At 41.1% G+C, this 22,581-nt stretch overlaps 2 protein-coding genes across 10 annotated transcripts in view; one reads left to right on the forward strand and one right to left on the reverse strand.

The window, feature by feature from the left end:
• The window catches only part of GPCPD1 (glycerophosphocholine phosphodiesterase 1), a 43,894-nt gene extending 31,420 nt beyond the window's left edge, over window positions 1–12,474 (reverse strand). For 3 of the 9 annotated variants that reach the window (XM_061356153.1, XM_061356152.1, XM_061356160.1), the window contains exons 1-3: window positions 11,768–11,869; window positions 3,573–3,658; window positions 124–208 (exon numbers count right to left, since the gene is read on the reverse strand). In XM_061356153.1, the coding sequence (XP_061212137.1) occupies window positions 124–208; window positions 3,573–3,658; window positions 11,768–11,854 (258 nt within the window). In that variant the 5' untranslated portion in view covers window positions 11,855–11,869. Of the gene's footprint in view, window positions 1–123; window positions 209–1,063; window positions 1,149–3,572; window positions 3,659–7,468; window positions 7,702–7,806; window positions 7,876–9,994; window positions 11,073–11,767; window positions 11,870–12,338 lie in introns of those variants that run through there. The other 6 variants (XM_061356158.1, XM_061356159.1, XM_061356157.1 and 3 more) reach the window with 6 other exon arrangements.
• Window positions 12,475–13,653: 1,179 nt separating this feature from the next.
• SHLD1 (shieldin complex subunit 1) overlaps window positions 13,654–22,581 on the forward strand; it is a 75,781-nt gene continuing 66,853 nt past the window's right edge. The window contains exon 1 of the mRNA XM_061356144.1: window positions 13,654–13,671. The gene's annotated coding sequence lies outside the window, so the exon portion shown is untranslated. The remainder of the gene's footprint in view (window positions 13,672–22,581) is intronic.

The raw sequence follows: 22,581 nt of genomic DNA on the forward strand, positions 1-22,581 counted from the left end.
GCTGCAATTTGAGATTTATTTCTAAAAAATTCAAGTTTAACTCAAAAAATCCTTTTTACTTCAAATGAGGGATTTTTTTATACTAGGGATGGGCTAACTTAAAATAGAAAAGGTTGTACATACCTTAGGTTCTAGGAAGTATCCTTTAAAATACCGATAACAAACAGGAACTCCTCTAGGAAGCTCTACAGTAGCTTTCCATAATTCACTGTGGGGAAAAAGAAAAGAAGAACAAAACAGTTTCCAAATACAGGCTAATAGCATCTCAGACATATGTCTGTCCTAAGTAATACTCTAAAATACAGTTTGGCATACTGCTGCAAGAAAGATTTTTACAAGGTAATTTAGCCAAACATGCACAAAGCACAATAAATACTTACACTGAAATTGCACTTTCTAATCTCAGGATCTGAAGTGCTCTAATGGAGCAAGAATTCTCATCCTCATTTGACAGATGGGGAAAACATGATGAAACAATTCAGGAACTCATTCAAGATCACACAGTGAGTCACTGATGTAATTATAAATATATCCTGAAAGCCCTATTTTCCTGCATGATACAAACAGTGACAAGCTGGGTACCATTTTAAGATAACACTGAATTCCTCTGCCGCATTTAACTTTCTTCTCATACAGTCATGTTTATAAACACACAACCACTTCTTCCCATCTCTTAATAGCTACAATATGTATTGTACAGGCTAACAAAAAATAAACATTATATGATTCTATGATTATAAATGCCTCCTGTAATTTCCTGTATAGTTCTGGGACTGAGAATTACCCATAGCAGTTTCTTGCTCAAAATGTCTACAACTAAACTACTGAAACGTGCCAGTCACAATGGCTCAAGCCTCATTTGTAACTAGAAAAGCATACCGAAGTTAAATATTTTCTTAGACACATTCCTGAACATACAAAATCTTCAAAGGTAGTACAAGTATTTTAGTAACAGCAGAATTTTACTCATTAGCTTACAAACTCAAATCCAGAATAAGTTTGTGGCTCCAGAACTCCAGCTACTTCAAAGAGAACAAATAAATACCCCCAAAACCCAACTCACTGGTCATCAGTTTGGAGGACCACTGCAAGTTGTGGATTCCAATTTCCCAAAGTACTGCAGCTCCCGCATATTGCAAAAACCTCTCCTAAAAAAACAACCCAAGCAGAAGAAACTCACAATCACCATTACTTGAGCATATATGGAATTAAGAAGTACAGCCTACATGGCCAAATTGTCAGATATTCTAAACACACACCCCAGAGTCATCCATCTAAACTCCCCCCTCTTTCTCGTTCAGAAAGGTGTTTTTCCCCCACCCAAAACAACAGCATTTTCTTCACCATCATAAGGATCTCACCAGCAGAGGAATTAGGTTTTTTAGTTTTGAGGAAGTTCTTATGCGTCTCCAGTTATGTCCATTTAGTCCAGTTATACAGCTTAATCTAGTAAAAGATATCACCAGAATGGCTTATGAAAGATACCTTTGAAGACCTAACAATTGAGAGGGGAGGGAAGGATCTACAAAAGCCAGGAATTAAGTAAGATAATTTCTTCCTAAAAAGTTTACTGAAATAATTGCAGAGAACATCTTGATCTACAGCACTTTTTTTAGTAATTTTTTTTGTTTCAATTTATTGAGGGGGATTAGATTAAGCTTTTTGGATGCTCACTGTAAGCAGACATATGCAGACAAAGACCATCTGTATGTTTACTACATAATTCACTGGACACAATTGCTTACGTCAGGTGCTTTACCTTTTCCACTCTGTACTGAGGCATATTATGGTTTGGTTTTGCAGGGAGGAGATAAAGGGGAGAGGGAAGACCATTTAAATACCACACAGTTAGAATTTCTGACTGGAGATATTAAAGAGAAGCTACAATTCTTTTAATATCCCTTTAAAAGAGCAGCATTTAGTAACCCTTAGTGTACTTGCCAGCTAAACTCTGCAGTGCCATCCAAATTATATTCCTCTTAGTAGCAGGTGGTTAGAATAGTTTTCTAGCCTTCATTTTTAAATGAATATGTGTGAACACCTAGTGAATACTTATCACTTGAAGTATAACACACAAAAGGCAACATCTGAATACGATGCAGTCACCCCCTAAACTCACTTGGACAGTTACACTGCAAGGCTAAACCAGGATTTGTAAAATGCTGCTTACATCATCCCAGGAAAGGCACAAGTGAAATGCATCATAAACTGCAACTGCCTTTCCAAAGGCAACTCTAAACTCAGCAGAGTTTGGTTTTGGGTTTTAAGTTCAGGGGTCTTCAATTTCTCCCCTCCCTTTGCCAAGTAATCCAACGCTGCTACGTGCAGAGTTCCTTCAGCTATGGCAAAGAGGAAGCTACTGCAAGGCTCCTGCCCAGTCTCAAAGCTTGCAACAGCACCACTGATGTTGCAATCTCTGTGCTTGGGCCAGCTCTGTTGAGAAGCGTACAGATAGGAGCTAGAAGCTCCAGGTTTTCTTTCATAAGAAAGCATCTTTGGCCACCTAGCAGTCTCTTGGTATGGGATTATGTCCTGATGAAAACCTGAAGGAGTCACAGCCAGTAAGCACTGACTCTCTTCGCTAGGACAAGGTAAAAAATGAAGCAGTGCATGTCACAAATATGCAAAAGCCTTATGTCAGTTCATCATGAGTGCTGACTCTCAAAGTGGTCTGGCAAAAGGGAGTGAGTTAAAGCATTATTCCTATGCTGGTGGTGCTCTCATCCAGCCTGGCTTTGACATCAACAGGAAAGACCAGTGATGAGAACATGGGGAGCAGGTTAGTGCTCCAGGTAAGGGTTCCTGTCTCACCAACTAACTACTCACCATGGTGATCTGCCAACCAGTACATGACATTTCTACGTAACGCCAAATTTCGCTTTTTGTAAAATTGTTGATAGCTCTGAAAGCCTCTCTTCTTTCACAAGACTGCATCTTGCCACTGCCTGCATCTCAAAGCTCTTCTTCCCAAGTCAAAAGCAGCAGTATCGATATTGTCATAAGCAGAAGCAGCCTTCAGTGTCACCTCTTTATGCTACACATATGGTGAGTATTTCCAGGCAATTCTTCGTAACCTGCTAGTGAGGCAGGACCTATTTCTCCCTAATCCTACCTTTTTTTTTTTTTTTGTGGATATTATCAGTACAAGAGAAAGTTACACACACAAAGTCAATTTTGTTAGTGCCAGTGCCATCGCAACTGTGGAAGCAACAGAGACTAAAAAACAGAACAGGTCAATGCGTGTTTGGTGAGCCTGGATCACAACATAAATACTAATTTCCATGGAATAAAAAGTTACAGACAGAACACTGCTTTTAAAAATAACAATTTCAGCACCAAAAACCCTAGCATACCATGAAATTGTTGAAGAAAAAGGTAAAAATTAATTCCCAAATCTTATTTTCAAATTCCTATGTGATTTTTTTAAATTAATGTATTATACAAGGATTCATTTTTGTGTTTGAACTGACATGTTCTTTTTCCTCTGAGGAAAACAGACAAGGCAGCCCTTCAGTATTAAGTTTTCTTCTACTTAAACCACATATAAAAAGGAGAAATCATTATTTAAGTACCTGGCACTGATGGTCCTCTTACTGCAAAAGTGACTTGAGAAGAGGTCATAACTGCAGAACTTTCGCCTCAGGATGGTTAAAATCTCCTGTAGTGGGAGGAAAAAAAAATATTGCATTTCAGGAACAGTGCACTACATCTGTTGCTGTCCTAAATAAGAGGAAACAAATCCCACCACTTACAGGTAAGTGAGCCACTAGTGATGCTACTGTGAGTGAACAGTAAAAATAGAGAAGTCTTTAAAACAATCAGCAGCCACAGAAAACAACATCCAGCTGCAGAAGACACTGTTTGCAACACTGGCTCAAGAAAAAGACTACTAAATCAAATACCATATGGAAGTATCAATATCATGCAGCATTTATCAGTTTTAAGCTAAGATTTTTCAAAAGCCGATCTGACTGATTTTGCTCCAAGAGAGGCCACTGGAAATTATAACACATTTAAGATTATGACCTCTGGCAAGCAGTAACTTCTAACTGCCTCATCTATGCTATTACTTAGCATTCTCTTCAGAACACAAGCAAGGTTTCACATACAAGCACTGCCACTTTAAATGGTGGTGTTCATCACCTTGGACTCTGCTCCCCCACCTACTACTTTACTTCCAGCCTTTCACATGGAGCACCAGCAACTAGAAGCACTAAGCAGTCTTCAAAACACTGCAGCAGGAAGGGACTGCCTACAACCAGAGCAGCAGTGGGAGGACTGACCCCGCTTCAATTTTCTACCCTCCTCCAATACACAGTAACTTGATGGGGGAAAAAAAAAAGCTGGCAGAATCCCACTCCCCATTACAGCAGAAACACTATTGATGTAATGTAAATCTTTTTGTATTATTTATGAAATCATACCAAAGTCCAAGTCTGGTTGTTGCTAGATTTACTGTCATCACCCAAGTACACTCCTTTGGACATGGGCTACAAAATAATATCAATTATATGCAAAATTAACTTTGCAATGTTCTCAACTAATCCATTTCTTTGTATCACTGAAGTGTGGGGGGGTGTATGTGTATTTTTTGTTGTGAGCTTTTTTTTTGTTTTGGTTTGCTTTAAACCAAACAAGTAGAACATTATTGCCACTTTTTTTAACACAGAAAAAAAAGCCCTTTATTAGAACATTTTTATTGCTATTTTTGAATTGAAAAAGGCACTTTAGTACAATGCTGGTTAGCAATCCTTTAGTAACAGCTTTAATTTTGGACATGGGCTACAAAAAATATTAATTATATGCAAAATTAACTTTGCAATGCTCTCAACTAATCCATTTCTTTATATCACTGAGGTGTGTGGGGGTGTATGTGTCTTTTTTCTTGTGGGTTTTATTTTTTGGTTTGGCTTGCTTTAAACCAAACAAGTAGAACATTCTTATTGCTATTTTTGAAAAAAATAGCAAAAGAAAAAAAGCCCTTTATTAGAACATTTTTATTGCTATTTTTGAATTGGAAAAGGCACTTTAGTACAGTGCTGGTTAGCAATCCTTTAGTAACAGTTTTAATAATAATGGCAAGAAAAACTAACAGCACTATATAAAAAAATCCACCTTTCACTAGCTCTCCTACAAGCCCTTGTCTTGAAAGGGCACAGAGCGGCTTAACAGATGCCTTGAAAACAAGAAAAGCTATAGAAAGTTAGATATACCAAGGGGGGGGGGGTCATAATCAATCCCCATTCCTCCTGGGCAATCAAGAGTTAGTTAAAAGATGTTTAAACACCTACATTTTTTTTCTGAATCTTCTCTTCCTCTCAATCTATCCCTTTACTAACCACTGCTGCCTCTATATTCCTTTTTCTCCTCCCTTATGTCATTCTCCCCACATCAACGGAGATGACTTTTCACTGCTAAAACTAGAGCAAGAAAATAACAGCAATACAGATGCTTGGGGTCATGTATTCTAATTCTGCGTGTAATCTTTTACAAGTAACATTTCTGTAAATGACAAAATCCCAAATACTGAAGCTGGAAACAATCTCAATTAACCTGAATTCCATGAAGGGCACACCTTTTACAAACTTTGTCACATGTCTGTCATTAGGTGGTCTGTGCATTAACAGTGACACATTCTAGCATTTATTTTTAGCAGTTATATATAGACACAGAAGTGCAGCATGTTTCACTGCTGAAACTAAAACTGGAGCTGTGAAACTGGTCCCATATGACACAAAAATGCTCAGTTTAAAGCAGAGAATATAAACTACTAGTGCGCATTTATGATGACACTGAATAGTTGAGGGCCCTGGCTGCATTCACCGACTTGTCCTTACCTGGACACCCTTTAACTGCAAAGGCAGAGAAGCCAAAGGGGACATGAAGCAGGCAAAAATTCCTTGCCAAACACAGCAGGTAAGTGGTACATAAAGCCTGAACCCACTTCCCCAAAGTAAGAATAGGATTTTGCCTTGTAAAAAAACGCTATTTCCAAAGCTAATGCAACAGAGAATCGGAGAATAGTTAGGGTTGGACAGGACCTTAAGATTACCTAGCTCCAACACCCCTGCCATGGGCAGGGATACCATACACTAAACTATGTCACCCAAGACCCAAAATCAAACTTGACAAAAGCCAGCATGTCTGCCTGCCTTCAAATTAACTTCATCCATTCCGAGAGAAAAAAAAAATCTGAAACCCTGTTAAGTCTATAAAGCTTTTAACCTATATTGTAAAAATTCTGTTCACTTATTTGCAAGACATCTCTAGGCTTTTTTAAACCACCTGGCAGAAGACTTAGTTTTCTTTATTAACAGTAGTTAACTGTATTGAGACTTTTAATAAACTGATTTTCTACAGCTGTCTAAAATCCTGCTCAAAAGGCATTTTATCTCAAAGCCCCACTCAACCTGCCTAAAGGATGTATATCAGGAGAAGAAAAACTCTGGTTTACATCACCAAACACAGGGCCGATTTTTCTAGCAGAACTGCAGCTACAGGTACTGCATTTACATCCATGTTTAGGGTCTAAGTACTACCCTTCATTTTGATGAAGCATCTTTTCTTGCAGAAGCACACTGCAAAGAAAATAGATCAGCTTGATTCATTAACAAAAAACATACATTGTGTATTACCTTCACCTATAAAGACACAATACAAAAATGCTTTATTTAGGAGTCAAAAGCCTAAGTTTAGCTGTCTAGCTACTGATGGTTCCTTAAGAAAGGGAGTAACTTAATTCCCAGAGGGCAATGGTTAAGAAATCCTACGCGTTCGTTCAAATTCTCTGTCCGGTAGGTGTCAGGCAATCTTTTAAATCCTATGTTTCTTCCTTCAGATTTTCAGCCTTGCCTCACCAAAAGAGCTGACAAAGAACAATAAAATCCTCTCCACTCCCCACATCTGTAAAAATGGACTGTTTGGGAGGATGCGAAGATGAGGCAGCTTGACAGGGTCGTAACTGTCTACTTAGGGGAACTGAAACAAGTTAAGAAGAGTTACACTGAAAATATTAAACATTTCCTAATCAGCAACTGTTAACAAAGCCAATCAAGCAGATTTACAAACTAGAAGTCCTTGTTCAACAACCGTTTTAAACCTAACTTTGGGTTCAAAAGTATGAAAGCCGTATTCACATCTGCTGCAACTACACACACCCAAATGCTACCTGAGGTGCAAACAATTGCCCCTCATCCTGTGTCCCTCTTCCTCCTTTTGGTCAGCTTTTACAGACTGCAACTACATGCAAGCAAGAAATGAACACGTGAATCTAGGTCATTTCCTCATGGGAAAGAGGTCTCACCCAGGCAGACATTCACACAATGGTATCAGCACTTCATTAAAAACAAACAACAAAACAAAACCCCCAAAGTGTTTCTTTACCTTTATCCTTGCTGTTCCAACAGAAACATGTTCTTTCCTCTGCCATGTCACAGTTCAACTCACCCTCTCCTCCTCAAACCCTTACCTTTCAATCTCTGGAGGCTTCCCAAGGAGATGGTGACTGAACAGAAGCAGCACTCTTGAGTCCTGGGGCTGTACTAACCTGCCTTTAAAAGCTTGACTCAGGTAACCCTGCCCATCAACCAACCTCACCCACAGGCTGCCTGCAAGGCTTCCAGAGCGGGGGCAAGATCAAGAGCCTGGTAGCTAAGGTCATGTACAGTCTTGGTTCCCCTGCTACAACACAAAGCTCTCATTATGGTCTTAGGAAGAAAAGCAACTGTGAATGCTGCAATTTTAGAAATCCACTTACTTGCCTTTATACACCCAAAAGAAAAGCAATTAAGATTTTAAGCACAGTACCCAGCAGGTTGAACAGAAGAGAAAAAATGTGCTCTTTGTTCTAATATTGCCCATAAAGCTTTCCTTTCACAATCTCCTCCTCCTTCTCATGGGCACCTGAAGCAGTACAAGAACAGGAGTTGATGTATCTCTCTAAATAACATTAAACACAAGTTCTCCGGTCCTGATTCTAGAAGGGCACTTCTAAAAGATGCAGGTAAACTGCTGTGGTCCCCTAAAAGCACTTGGAAGAAGTGAAAGATGACATTTCAGACCCTCCTTCTGGCATAAGACAATCAACTACTAAACAGCACAAAAATATCATAGCTCCCCTCTAAAATGAGGTAGCAAAGTTCAACATGGATGAGCAAGACAATTTTTCACTGTAGTCAAAATATACCAGAACACAGACTTAATTTAATAATTCCAAGATCGAAGTTAATTTGAACTTTGTGGCTTGCAGGGTTGGTGGTATACAAAAGCCCTTCTGCTTACACACACGCACACACACCTTAATTTCCTTAACCTCTGCAATATATTTTATGAGGTATTAATATATTTTAAGAGGTGCTGGCTGCTTGCTGTCCCATATCTCATACTCAGTATTTCAGGCTTAGATAAACATACACCAAGTAATCTGTGACAATCCTGCAATATAAGAGCCTAGCTTGCAAACACTGAACAAATTTTAGACTCAGAAATTCAGAGCATTCATAAAGCCAGATGACACACTCTCCCTCAGCACAAGGGACATTCTTAATAGCAACTCAAACAGGTTTTGGAGGATCTGACTTACAATGGTGTAAAGACTGTCTGAGACAGGCTTGAAGTATGATGTGATCATTTTTTTCTACTGCAGAGACTTACACAGCTGAAGGCCTTAAGCTTTCTTTTTTGCTGAATTGACAGAAGGCTTTCAAAATTAAGCAACTATACAGAGCTAGATCTGAATGAAAAGCTGACTTTATCAACAGAATTGGCTGTAAGGGCTGCAGAATGGTTGGTTATACTTAGCAGTAGAAGGAAAAATATACATAAACATGTAATGGTGGAAGAGAAGGGAGACAAACCAAGCCTCAGTAAATTCCACACTAGCTTTCTAAATTGAGGGTACCCACAGGGAACATTTCCATTAACTAATCAGAACTTGCAACAAAAAAAAGAGAAACAAAATGCTGCTCTTTTGGTACATAAGGGATCCAAAGTTTCTCAAGTTTTATCCTTTCTAGGATGCAGCTAATGGGAGTGTAAACAACTTCATTTATGCTCCTAAAAATCTAGAGGACCCAGATCATGAGACCATGACCTTTTGCATGGGCTTAGCCCATTGAGGATAACCAGCATCTCGCAACATGCTGACCAGAAAGCCAGAAGGCAGCAGACTTACACAAAAACATACTGTGGGACGTTTCCTCCCTTCAAAAAGCCCCAAAACACTATCCAATAAACAATTAATAGGAATTTCTGATGTAAGGTTATGAACCCAAAACTCTCTTGGGTAACATTAAGGATCACTGGATAATAATACAGATTTTTCAATGATGGTAAAATACAACTTATAAAAGTATCTTTCTAATGAGTGAATTTTTTAAAGATAGCCAAGCATATACATTTTTATAGGTACTTAATGGCATTTCTCAATTAAAATGAGACATCTTGGTACCTAGGTGCCATGATATTCCTGGAATGCATTTTAATATTTTCAAACATCTGGTTCTTACTGTAAGAATATTTTCAACCACTGCACTACTGACTTTGCTTAGTTACCTGCAGAAAAATAAAGACCATCTGTGCACAAACAGGCTGTTCCATACCATTAGCACACATTTCATCACAGATCACAGTGCAGACTACTGGCACTGGAAAAAGCAAACATAAGCTCAATTATTTCAAAATATCACTCCCATTTATTTTTTGCACTCAAAGATCAAAAGGGTAAGGACAAGAAGGATGCATTATTTTTGATTTATTTTTCTGATTTTAAGCAGGCATTCTCCACCTTAAAAGCAGACTTATGAGACATATCAACACCAAGGAGGTCTAGTGCCAGCCTGAAGCAGGGAAAAGGTGCCACAGTATCAGCCAAGTCATTCGACATCTGAGAGTGCATGCTGGCAAGAGTGGGGCCAATGAAGGGCACCACAGCTCTCTGCAACCTGCCTCAGGAAGCCTGCATATGAACACTACCCTGCACTGCAGGACAAGGTACTGCGCTTATATTCTGCCTTCTTGAAAACTGTACTACATGCAGCAATAGAAAATCCACCACCATGCATCGGATCTAGGGCTGTGCTGAACAGAGAGATGAGGCTCACCACACAAAACTGCTGGTTTAAGACTCAGTTTTGTCATTTTTACTCACAGAATTACCCTAGAGCATAGAAATACTACTTCAGACTATACCTTTAATATTTAAATGACATCTAATCAAATCCAATTAAACTTGTAGTATGAGGAACAGATGCTGTTGCTTGTGGTTGGTCCTAATAAGGTATCAGAATATTACAGACCACATCTAAAGCAACAAATTAGGTATGTAATCAAATTAAGTAACAATAGTTGACAACACTTGGATTTTAGAACAAGGTCAGAGGATATGCCTGTCAGGACATTCACTCCAACAAGTGAAGAATTTTTAGAAACAGCATTACAGCATCAACTCCTTCATTTTCACTCAAAACAACCAGAAAGTTCTTCCTGCCCTCTCCTTCTCCTTCTCCCCTCCCCGCACCTTGACTGCATGAGAGAGGACGGTCACAAAGTCAGAAGCTCTCATACTGCATTGCAGTATTAATACTGGACAGAAAACAAACTTGCATGTAAGATCTGGACACTTCTGATTCAAAGGCAGGAATTTTACCAATAGGGCTATGCCGACATTTAGAAAGAATGAAAGCCTAAGTACTATTTCTGAAACAGCATGAAATTAGCATACAAAAAATATCTTTAAGATGATATTTTCAGTATCAATTTAACTACCCACTTGCAGAGCCAAGCCAGCCCTGGTAATCAAGCACAAGAACCCTACCTGACATACTATGTTTGCCTATAATGCCTTTGCTTTGTTTTAAGTAACAAGACCTTAATGGGTTTCAGCATGTTTTAAATACCTGTCCATGTAGCAGACTCTTCTGCCTTAGCTATGTCATAGCAGCTTTGCAGACAAAGTTCTTAAAGTAAACCAGACCAGCATCAGTTTGATTTCTCTTCGCTGAGGTGTTGTTCATTATTAACACGTGGCTGACAAGATCTTTAACAAGGTAGCAATTAAGCTCTTTATGATCACATTAATATTCTTCACTTAGGAATGACATGGACAAGTAAGATTAAAATGCTCCCCACAGCTCTCAGTATTCACCACAGCAACAAACAACTTTTTTAAAGTGTTTTCAGAGCCTGTATCCATTTTATTGAGGAGCAACCTGCTTTACTAAGAGATTAATTTTTATGGCAGTTTAGTAGCTTCTATTCAAGACACATGGTACTCCCCTGATTATTTTTTTTTATTATTTTCTACAGTTATTTTACAGGCAACAGTGCTAGAACACATATGAAATACTATAAGGAAAAGTATCTCTTATGATAAAAAATTATTTCACTTAACTATTACACTCTGCCATTAACATTTTAAATACTTCGAAGGCTAAACTCCACCTAACACCACATGCTTTAATGAATCAAAACACAAGCACCCTGCAAGACATGCTATCGATTGAAAAGGAAAAGGAAGAAACAATACAGAAATGAATCTGTGCCTCTTGCAGCAGCCTGGTTAGGAAGCAAGTAATGAAGTTAATCTAACATTATTAGTCTCGTGACACCAAGCATACTACAGCGCAAGCCGCAAGCATTGCTGGAGTGTTCCTTTCAGTCCAAAGCGGAGACAAAGCGCAGAGCGGATCAGCGCACACACCCCAAGCGGACTCGACCGGTGCCGCAGGGTGTCCGCCAGCCGCTCCCCGCCGGCCTGACGGGGACTTACTGACTGCTCCCGGCCCACCGCTGCAGGCTGCCGTGCCGCACGCCCCGCACAGCGGCCGGCTGCTGGAAGGGAGGCGGCGCGCCGCATCCCCAGGCCCGCCCCGTCCCAGCCTCGCGGCCGCTTACATAATGCAGCAGCCGCGGGACCGCCCCGAGAAAGAGCTTTCGGCGGGGACGTAAATAAACAGAGCGGCCGGCAGCCTGCCAAGCCACGCTCACCGGGTGCCGGTTCCACCGCAGCGCCAGCAGCACGATGCTCCCGCCGCACCTCGGGCGCCCCCGGGCAGCGCGGCCTCTCGCTCCCCGCCTCGGCCACCCCCCTCAGGAAGCCACACGCCCTTCCCGCGGCTGCCCTCACAGCCGAGCGCCATCCCTGCCCTCCAGTCACCACACACCAAGCGACACCCGAGGAGCGTGGCACCGCTCCCTCCGGCGCCCTGCCCTGCCCACCCCGCGGCGCGAACCCACAGCCCCTTAACCCCTCCAGACCTCCTCAGCAGCAAACACCGACCAACCGTTCCCTGTCACCACACAGCCCCTCCGCGACACCCGGCTCGGCGGCACGGACTGACCTGTCCACGCGCCGCTCCCGGCTCCCAACCCGTTCGTGCGGGACTGCGGGAGGCACCGCCCGGGCTCCCAGCCCCTCCTCCCGCGGCCGGGGTCCGCGGCCACTGCCCAGGGCCGCCTGACAGCGCGGAGGAGGGGTCGGTGCGCTCGCAACCGGTTCCAGCTGCCCCCAGCCGCTCCGAGGAGGGGCGGGGCGGAGGAAGTGGCCTCACGTAACCTCCCCCAGGCTGCGAGTCCCAACCCGGGGCTTATCCCCGCCTTCCCCGCCGCAGCCAATAGGAAGAGAGCAGGAAGGGCGGGGCTTTTCCTCGAAAGCCCAGGGACGGGGTACGGGCGGGGGCTGAGGAAGGGGCAGAGGGGGCGTGGTTAACGTGGGGGCGGGGCTATGGAAAGGCGCGGTGCGCGAAGGGAGCTGGGGGGGGGCGCTGAGGGGATGGGGGTCTTGGGTTGTCGCTGCTTGCTCGCAGTCTTATTCATCTCCTGAGTGCTAGGCTCCAGTAGTTCCCCTCATAGCAACATACCTAGCACCCTCCCCGCCGTACCGCCTGCGAGGAGTTTGGGCCAGCTGCCTCAGTACCCTGTCGGTACCACGGGGCAAACCGACCTTTTCGGGTCTCCTCAGGGGCAAGCATCAACCAACCCCTGATGCCGCCGCATCACCCCAGTGTACACGCATGGGCCGAGCTGGGTAGAGGCCTTGCTGAGATGAGGTGAGCTTCCATTACCACCTTTTCACCCTGGACGATGCCTTACCTCAAACTGGGGCCCTAGTACCCAGCCTAGGAGCGGGAGGGCTGCGCTGGGGACAGGCAGCCCTGTTTTCTTGCGTTACCCTTGAGTCTCAGTGTCTTAGGCAGGCTGCGAGTTCATGGCGTCACGGATGCAATGGATTTTTTTGTGGTATGAAGGGGGAGGCCGGCATGCCTGTCTTGAAAGGCATTAGTCTCTTTAGTGGATTTGATGGTGGCCGTCTCTCTCCACGTGCATTTTCCTGAGGCCCTGTGCAGTGTTCCAGCCCTGCCAGTGGGCTGTGCCCCGGGTCCCCACGGACCTGGGCTGGGGCTCGCAGGAAGGCCCCCTGCTGTCATGCAGGATCTGCCTCTTTCTCTACACGGGTCCGGTTGCCCATGAGCCCAGCTCCATAGGCAAGAGAGCTGTCATTCATGGTATAGCTAAAAACATGGCTTCATAGCAATGGCACGAAGGCAACCCGATGTGGGGATGCCCGCACTGGAGTTCTGAAGCTGCAGGCAAAATTTAAGCATGGTATTTGTCTGTTTCAGCGTACCTGAGACCATTGGGTGAAGACCCCAGGGAGATCTGCTGCACTAAAAGGTAGTATTGTGTTTGGAACTTCTGGCCTTTATGAGACCTGATTTTATGATAAAAATAGTATCCCACTGGAATTCACCCAACAAAGCATTAGCAAATAAAGGGAAACTATTTTTCTCTGCATTTTTGAGGGAGCTTATTCTCTGTTTTGTAGCAGAGTTAGAGTTGTGAGAATATGACCTGTCCTTTTACAATAAACTTGCATTAATAGTTTGGTAAGTAACTTGCTTCTGCTTTATACAACTTGTGGCAGCTAACAAAGAAGCTGCAGTCTGAGTATGCAGGGAAACCACTTACCCTGTCTTGTACTGGGAGTTAGCACAGTTACAAGTAGAGCTTTACAGGTACAGCTTTATGTTTTCCTTCCACCCGTCTTTAAATGGAGAGCTATTTTCCATTAATTCATCCCCTGCAAATCCAGACATAAGTAATCTGTGATACAGCCCTGGATGTTATAGGGAAAATGAATGTTAATATCAGATGGTTTGTACTAGAAAAGTATGTAATATATCAGAATTGCTGAGGTCTTTATGTAAGCGTTGCAACATGACAGTACCCTGCTTAAAGGAAAAATGGTAGGGGAAGGTATGCAGTAAAAGCAAAAGCTGAAAGCAATTTATTTTGAAGCCCAAAGAATAAGAGGAATTCCTCTGGGTAAGGAGGAAGGAGTGCTGGTGAAAAGTGCTTGTTGGAAAATGAGGATCTTGTTAAACACGGATGTGAGCTACTCTAGTTACAAACCCTTAGTAATTAAGTAAACATTAGAAGCCATCACTCCTACAGGTGTACCCAGCAGTGAGCTGAAGGAAAGGGAAGAAGGAACTTTACTATTTAGAAAAGTAATTGCCTACTGATTTTCTCTTGACTGTTTTTTAAGATTTATTAGCTCAAGTAATTTGTTGTAAAGCTGGGATGGAACGGAACACTTTCAAACATGCTGCAGTGTGTTAAATTTTTACAAAAATGTAATATGGTACCAATCATTTTATAAAATTGTACCATTATTTTTTTGATAAAACCTACTGGTATAAGACTTGGTCTTTTTCGGCTCTACTGTTTATTTCAAAAAATGCCTTTATCTAGTCAAAACTATTAGTGCATTTCCTACAATAATTTATTATAGCTAAAAATTGCAATTCAGACCCTAAATGGATGTAAGAAATACTCATGCGTTCGTTCTCTTTATGATGTACATCTTCCTGCGTCTTCACTAACAGAAGCTAATGTAATGAGTTCAATTGAAATGCTTAGAGAATTCTCTCCCCTCGTAAATTTATGTGGTTGATTTCAGCTAAAAGCTGAAATTTGGTCAAATCATTTTTAAATTCTTCAGGTATCTTAAAATAGTCTATATTCATTTGGAAAGAATGTTAATATGAATTTTTGTGCTGCATTAAGAGAAACAGCTGATTCTGTGCAGCATTAATTGGTCATGGCAACTTTCAAGGACTAATTTTTTCTTTAAAGGTAACTGAGTTTGTCAGAATCAGAGATGATGTTCTTCAATCTGTAATTGATAAGGCTTTTCAAAGGGAAGACATTTTGGTTACCTGCATGATTCCTTTCTCTAAACCATTAATGTTACCAGGATTGCATCACAAGGGCAGAGCCAAGTCTTCTGATCTCTACTCTGTCTCAACCTGCGAGATCCCTGTCTTGCTTTGCTCTTAAGCCTTTCACTGAAATACAAATTTTAATAGCTTAATTCCTGTAAATAATTCCATTGCACTCCTTGGTCTTGCTGAATAAACCAAAACCTGCTAATTAAGAATGATGACTAAGCTTGTGCTCAGTGCACAGCAAGTAGGAAAAGGGTGGGATGGAAGATACTTTTATGTCTTGGCTTAAGCTGAAAAAAGTCTACATTTAATTAAGTTTGCCAGTGTCCTTTTTTACTTTCCTCCTCCTTAAGGAGTTGCTTCAATATGGTTGGATCAGATAAGGTCTTACTTTGCCATGACACACCAGGCAAGTCTCAGCTACTCCTTGAGATAATATTAAACTGTAGAGTAATTAGAGCACATAAATGAGTTTATAAAACTCAGAAGAGTTTCAGATATCTGCCCAAAAAGTTAAGATTGATGGTCTGCTTTCATTGTTTACAATGCAACAAAATAAAAGCAAAGGAAATGAGGTTTTCTATCATACAACCTGAGCGGAATTGAGTTGCTCTTTGCAAAAGTCACAAAGAAATCTAGAAACACAAAGCTGCAAGATCTGTTTCCAGTGTACAAACACAAACTGTTTAAACAATGTGAGCATGTGTTGGAAAGCATGTTTTCCCCTTTCCACCATAGTAATTTACTAAGAATTACTAGTACTTAGCCAGTACTGTCTGGCAGACTGCTTTGTTCTGGCAATGATACTGTTGTGGATGAAGTTGCTGAGCAGAAGTGAAAGCTAAAAGACTGGTGCATGCAGCCTCCCTAGACACTGTGGAAGCTGTTTTAAAACTGGACCTTGCTCCCAGCCATGATGTAGGGTATGAAGCAGAGAGGGTTGGAGGTAATTTGTGCCATAGGTGGAATATCAAAGTAGCCTTAAGGCTATAGTAGTTGAGATGTGAAGCCTGGTGGGACTTCCTCAGCTTGTTGTTTTGTAAATGACAAGAATACCTGCCCAAGTGCTGGAAGCAAGTGGTTGAGGCTAATCTATAGAATACACTAGCAAACCTACACTAAAAAGGCACTAGGAAATGCCTTTGAGGTTTTATGTCCATTTCTGTAGCCAATGTAATATTTCCTTCAGTTGCCAGAATTATACATTCAACCTGTAAATCAAGCTTCATTCATACTATAAGTATTTAGAAAGTGAACATTTAATTATAGATGTGCTTCTTCCTCCTTCAGAGTTCGCATTATCACTTCCAATGAAGTGGTTATATTGACACTAGCTCTCACAGCTGAGGAAAGCTGTGTGTGTTCAGATGAATTGTGCTCCTTGGTTTACTGCACTTGATTTTTCTGCAGTTGTTTCAGCTCTGATGGATTACTGTGAATAAGAATAGCTGGTAAAAATATGTAAATGAATGCACAGCATTAGGCAGGCAGTATCTCATTAGCTCTTTTTTAATCTTTCTATAAAATCCCTGATTCTTGAAAATACACTTCTGACCATTTCCCTGGCACTGAGAGAATTGCTGTATCATTATCTAATGAGAGATCTGGAATTTACAGGCACCAAGGAAAGAAATACAAAGAGACTGGAAGGTATCAAGCAAGAATAAAAATTGCAAGACAGCAGAACTGCTGTTAGCTTGGCAAAAGCCTCTCAGTCTCATAGAGAATGATGAGAAAGGATTATTAGAAAAAGGCCTGTTATGCAATGACATTTTCTCTTTCATATACCATGTAATACAGTATCATATATTTTTATCTGTGGACAAGTTAACCTTCAGGGAGCACAGAAACGCATTACAGATTAAGCAAGAATATAAGGCTGTGTTCAAAACTTCTTAAACACTTACAGTAGGGAAGCCTTGAAGGTAAGCAAAAGGTGTAGAAGGAGGAGAGCAATGCTACTCTAGATCTGCAGTAGCTCAGATTTCTCTTTGTTTGGGGGAGGTTATTGCCTAATACAAGGCCTAGATATGCTGGTAGCAAATGCAACCGCAAACCAGAAGGGTGGATAAAAGCATCAAAAAAAGAAAAAAGAAAAAAAAAAACCAACCAAAAAAACAAACAGATCCAGAAAAAACCCAAACCCAGGTGCTAATACAATATTGCAGATATTAGATTTGGATTAGGAATGAGAGATATTATAATCTAGCTGTGAGGGTGCCTGAGCATGATTTGGTTTTTTGATCTAAGTTGATTTACAGTTTTTCAAATGAAACGTGTATAAATGAAGTTTAATTGTGAAAGACCTAAATAAAGAACTGAAGTACCACACCATCAAAACACCACCTTTCAACTAGCCAAAGTCATTAAACCTAGGCTTACCACAGCAAAAACCAGTATCTAATATGAATCTTCCTTGTTTTTTTTTTTACATAACCAAATCAAGTTATATAGTATCATGTGTATGTGTAACTTAAGTTATATAGTAGGTTATATACATAACTTTTTGTTCAATTACTGTGTATGTGGTGTTCTGGGAACTCCTGGCTCTGTCTGCATGCCAATTACAAGCCATTCTCTTGTATTCTGGCACAAATGGTGGTGGTGTGGTGTTGTCTCTGAAATCTTGTTGTTTCTGAAACTGTGCTGAAGACTTCCCATGCTCCTTTTGCCAGCAGCACCCATTTCACTCTGTCAGAGACGAGGGTGGTCAGCTAATGAGAAACAGTGGTGATTGCCGAATATGACACAGATAATGTTGATTATTTTTTTTTTTTTTTCTTTTTGCCCATCTCAACAACAGAAGGAACGCCTGCCCTAAGATAAGGAGAGATGGGATTTCCTATGACAGCAGGATGTTTGACTCCGGTTCAAAATCCCATTTCAAAGGTCATGTTTGTGCTTTAAATAAAATGTGAGGCTGAATTTTATGCTCTGCCAGATAACAATAGTAGTGATGCAAGTGCATCCTTTGGACTCCGCAGGTCAGGGCCAGTAAGAATGTGGGGCTTCAGTGTGGTGGTACCCAGTCTTTCCCCAGGGGGAGGGCAATGGTGCTGCCAGTATCCATGTGAACACCAAAGGGCCCAACAAAGAAATATGACACTTTGTATTGTCCATTGGAGCTTTCTACTTCCATGCTCAATGTTACTTGAAGTGTGCGTATACTGAATACACTTATGTGGAGAAAGTAAGTGGGAGACCTCAAATCCAATACAGGAAAAACTTAGCTTCTCCTATCATATGTTTCTCCTCCATCTGCTGCACATACTTACAGTGACAAAGAAACATGTTTTAAGTTTTAGTTATCGACATTATATTCTTTACAAGTACAGATTCCTCTGTGTGACTGATATTTCTTCCTTTTTATACTTATTAAATAGGTATCAATTCTCCTGTGGTAACCCATGGTTTAAGACACTGTTGTTTCTGGGAATGCAACCATACTCAGGGAGACAATTTCTTTCTTGTAACCAAAACGCAGTTTGAGGAGGAGCTAAAGGTGTCCATGGCCTAAAGCCAGTCGGACATCTGGCTGCAGCATTTGGGCTCTACCATGCCTCCTCTTGCACTCCCACCTGCCCTTTGTACTCTCTCAGGTCCTTGTTTAACCTTTCACTGAGCTTTCACGTAGGGGGGTGTTTGGTTTGGGTGTTGGTTTGTTTGGTTTGTGTATTTGTTTTGTTATTGATATTATTGTTTTTAATTAGGTGTTGCATCCGTGGGCTGAAACAATTCAAAGCCAGGTTGGGTGAATGTTAGAGCTGTCTTGGCACAAGTGAAGATAGCAGCAGCTAGAAGTGAAATCCTCTTTAGCTGCCAGGGAACTGCTTGCTGCAACAATGGAATTATAAAAAAACACATCTCAGAGACGTATTTATCACTTGAGGTTTCAAACACGGACAGCTATCAGAAAGCACCTCAAAGAGGACTCCTGTAGGAAACAGGAGAACGTATCAGTTACTTTACACCTAATCTGTATTCTTGGCTGTCTCAGTCATGCTCAGCCAATAGCTCTTGTAAGCAGAATGTGCCTATTCTGCACACAGCATTGAAAATGTCCAAGATGAGACTTTTCCTTTTTTTTAAGGCTAGGAAGATACAAAACAAGAAAGCTTTTTAAGCAATTCTGACTCTTAATTCCTCTTGCTGGAAGGAAGTACGAACTCCCATCTCCAAACTTCTGAAGATACATACAGGCATATGTAACTTTAAAGATGACAACATCCCTTGTTTTACAAACCCAGATTTACTTGCAACTATATTGTTCCTCCAGCTGAGTCTGACAGTTCTCCACAGTCTGTCTCCCCATGAAGCTGTTCACAAGTTCACATTTTACTCAAAGCTTTAAAAATTAGGAGCAACCACTATGAAAATGCAAGATTACTGATAAAAGACATGCTGTACAGCTGAACAATGTGTAGCATTAGTTAACAGCAGCAGAAACTGGTTTATCAGGTTCACCCCAGACATGCAATGGATAGATAAGCTTGTGAAACAGTACAAAATCTATTGGAGTATGGGCAGGTTTTCTCACAAAAAAAAAGTACCAGGACTAATAGTAAGAAAATAAAAGCTGCAAAATCTAGACTGTAAGCAATGTGAGGTAGTGAGATATCAAAGCTAGCCTGTTGGTTGGTGTGAGTGCCTTTTTCTGTGAATCACAGAAAAGAGATGAATATTCCCCCAGCTGCTCTCTACTGTGAGTCCAAAAGAAGTCAAAGCATGCCAGAGCGTACTGGCCCAAGCCTGTGTGCAAGGGCTGCGGAGATAAGGCTACAGACAGGCCACAGACAGCAAAAGTCTGATTAATTAAAACGTGCAGGGCTCTTTTATCAGTGCCGGCAGCTCTGTTGGCAAGATTGCAACCACAAAGCTCAGCCACTGTTCATGACCTAGGGAAGCTGCATGTCACTGGAAAACAACTGCTAAAGGAATAACTCTCCATTCTGACTTGCAGCTCTTCCTCTTAGGACCTTACCCTGTGGAGAAGTCAGGTGAAATAATGATTAAAGTAATTGATAGGGAAGGCTCCCAGTGAGAAATTGCTGTGCTGCAGTCCCAGGCTGAGTTTTGAGGTGCAACCGTCAGTCACTTGGAAGACTTAAGTTGCATTAGTTGCTCTAGAAGATCATTCAGGCAGAAAGCATCTTTGTGTTGTACCTTGCATTGCTCTGTGCTGCATAAACTCCTGCAGATTTGGATCTGCAGGGAGGCAGTCAGAGGCTGCTACCAATTTTGTTAACGATTGTCTTGAGCTGAGACTGTGTTGCAGAGGGGCGTGCTTCTCCATAAATAGCACCCACCTACTTCCACAGTGGAAAAGTATTTGCCTTTAGAATCTGCTAGTGTTGAATTATGACCAGTTATGCATTGTATTACAAAACTTTCATATTTTTAAGTACAAATAAATGTCTTAGCATGAAGAGTAAAATGAGAGTGCAGGAATCACAGATCATGGAATAGTTAGGGTTGGAAAATCATCTCTTTTAGCATTAATGATAAGCCTGTAGGTTTTCCTAGCTCTCTTCCAGAACAAGATACAGCTATCATTATTTCTGCTGTTTCCTTTCAAAGTCTTAATCCACAAATAGTTATCCCCTTAAAAAGTGAACCATTTTTTAACATTGTTAAAATAAACCAGAGTTTTAGTACCCTGGAGGCTCAGAACATGCACTGTATTCAGGGATCATATGACACTAGCAAGTCGTTTTGCAGACTAAACATTCACCCTTGTTCAGTGGTATTAGATTCACAGAATGGTTTGGGTTGGCAGCAAGCTTTAAAGAACATAAAATCATAGAAAGGTTTGGGTTGGAAAGGACCTTTGAAGATCATCTAGTTCTGGCATGGGCAAGGACACCTTCCACTAGACCAGGTTGCTCTAAGCCCCATCCAACCTGGCCTTGAACACTGCCAGGGATGGGGTAGCCACAGCTTCTCTGGGCAACCTGTGCTAGTGCTTCACCATCTTCATTTTTTATGTTGAATCTAAGTCTATCATCTTTCAGTTTAAAATCATTACCCTTGTCCTGTCATTACAGCCCATAGCAAAAAGTCTCTCCATGTCTCTCACAAACCCTTTTTAAGTATTGAAAGGCTGCAATATGATCTCTTAGATTAATGAATGCTGAGAATTAATCTAAGAGAAACAACTGTGATCTTTCAATGCGTTTCTCTTTTTGGGACAGGTCTGGGGACTGTGTGCATGCAGTCAAAATCTGCAAAGGCTCTTAGGTGCTGAGTGAAATGAGGAGGCTTTTAGGGAATAGGTGCTAAAAAGGCCCATGTAAAATGCCATTATTTCTAGACAGAGATGGAATTACTGGAAGAGTTTTGAATGGAGTATGCTGATTCTGAGATGGGGGGCTGCCTTGCCTCAACATACTGTTAGGTAAGCTTTCCAATTCCTTTATCCCATGGATCTGCAAAGCATCCTCAGCCAAGCCAAAGATCAGGCTGAATTAAAATAATTGAAAAGACAGTAAACAAACCAGGGTTTGACTTACTCTGAAACACAATTTATGACTTGTGCATAGAGATCATCACCTCCGACTGTGGAGCAGAGATAAAAGTTTCTTTTTTTCAAACTCTCTAAAGGACAGAAGGGAACAATTCCATTAAAGCAGGGAAGGAAAAGCAGCAGTCACCAAAAAAAAAAAAACAACCAACAAAACCAACAAATCACAAGATAAAATTCCTGGAAAAAATACACAATGGGAAAGCACAAAGTTTAAATCCAAAGTAAGGAGAACTGACCTTAGTATGCTGTGGCTACTCAGTCCTTTATTTCCTGTTTATTTCTGTTTACTTTGTTTTGAAACACTTTCCAGGTCTTTAATATTTTCCAATCTAAATAAAGATTTATGGTTTGTTTTGTCTAATAACTTCACACACAGCAGATGCTTCTGCAAAAATACATATTCAGAAAATCCTTTTTGTTTCAATAATGAAAGCATTTTGCAAACTATTACAGAAACAAAGCAAAGATATCTTGGTTTTCCAACTCATACAGTTGCACAAAATGACTGCACTGCTCAGATATTTTGATACCTATTAACCAAGTTAAAACTATTAAAAAAAAAAAAAAGGTTTAAAATTAATTGTTATAGACTCTGAAGCTAAAAAAGTCTAACTGTCAGCATCTCTTTCCCATTTGCGTGTTTTAAACACTAACTTTATGATGCAGACTTTTCCTCTGCAGTGGCACATGAACTTCGCCTCTCCTGTCCTGACTGTGCATCTTGTGCCCTAGGACATTGAGATCCTGTTCTGTGCCACTGGGAAGGTAAGAGGGCAAGATGGTGCAGGGCTTTTTCCAGACTTCAATATGAAAATCCCAACAAGTGGCATA

The sequence above is a fragment of the Neopsephotus bourkii genome, unplaced genomic scaffold (assembly GCF_033783945.1).
Source record: "Neopsephotus bourkii isolate Nb327-2 ecotype Australia unplaced genomic scaffold, CSIRO-AGI_Nbou_v1 NB_845, whole genome shotgun sequence".
Lineage (NCBI taxonomy): Eukaryota > Metazoa > Chordata > Aves > Psittaciformes > Psittacidae > Neopsephotus > Neopsephotus bourkii.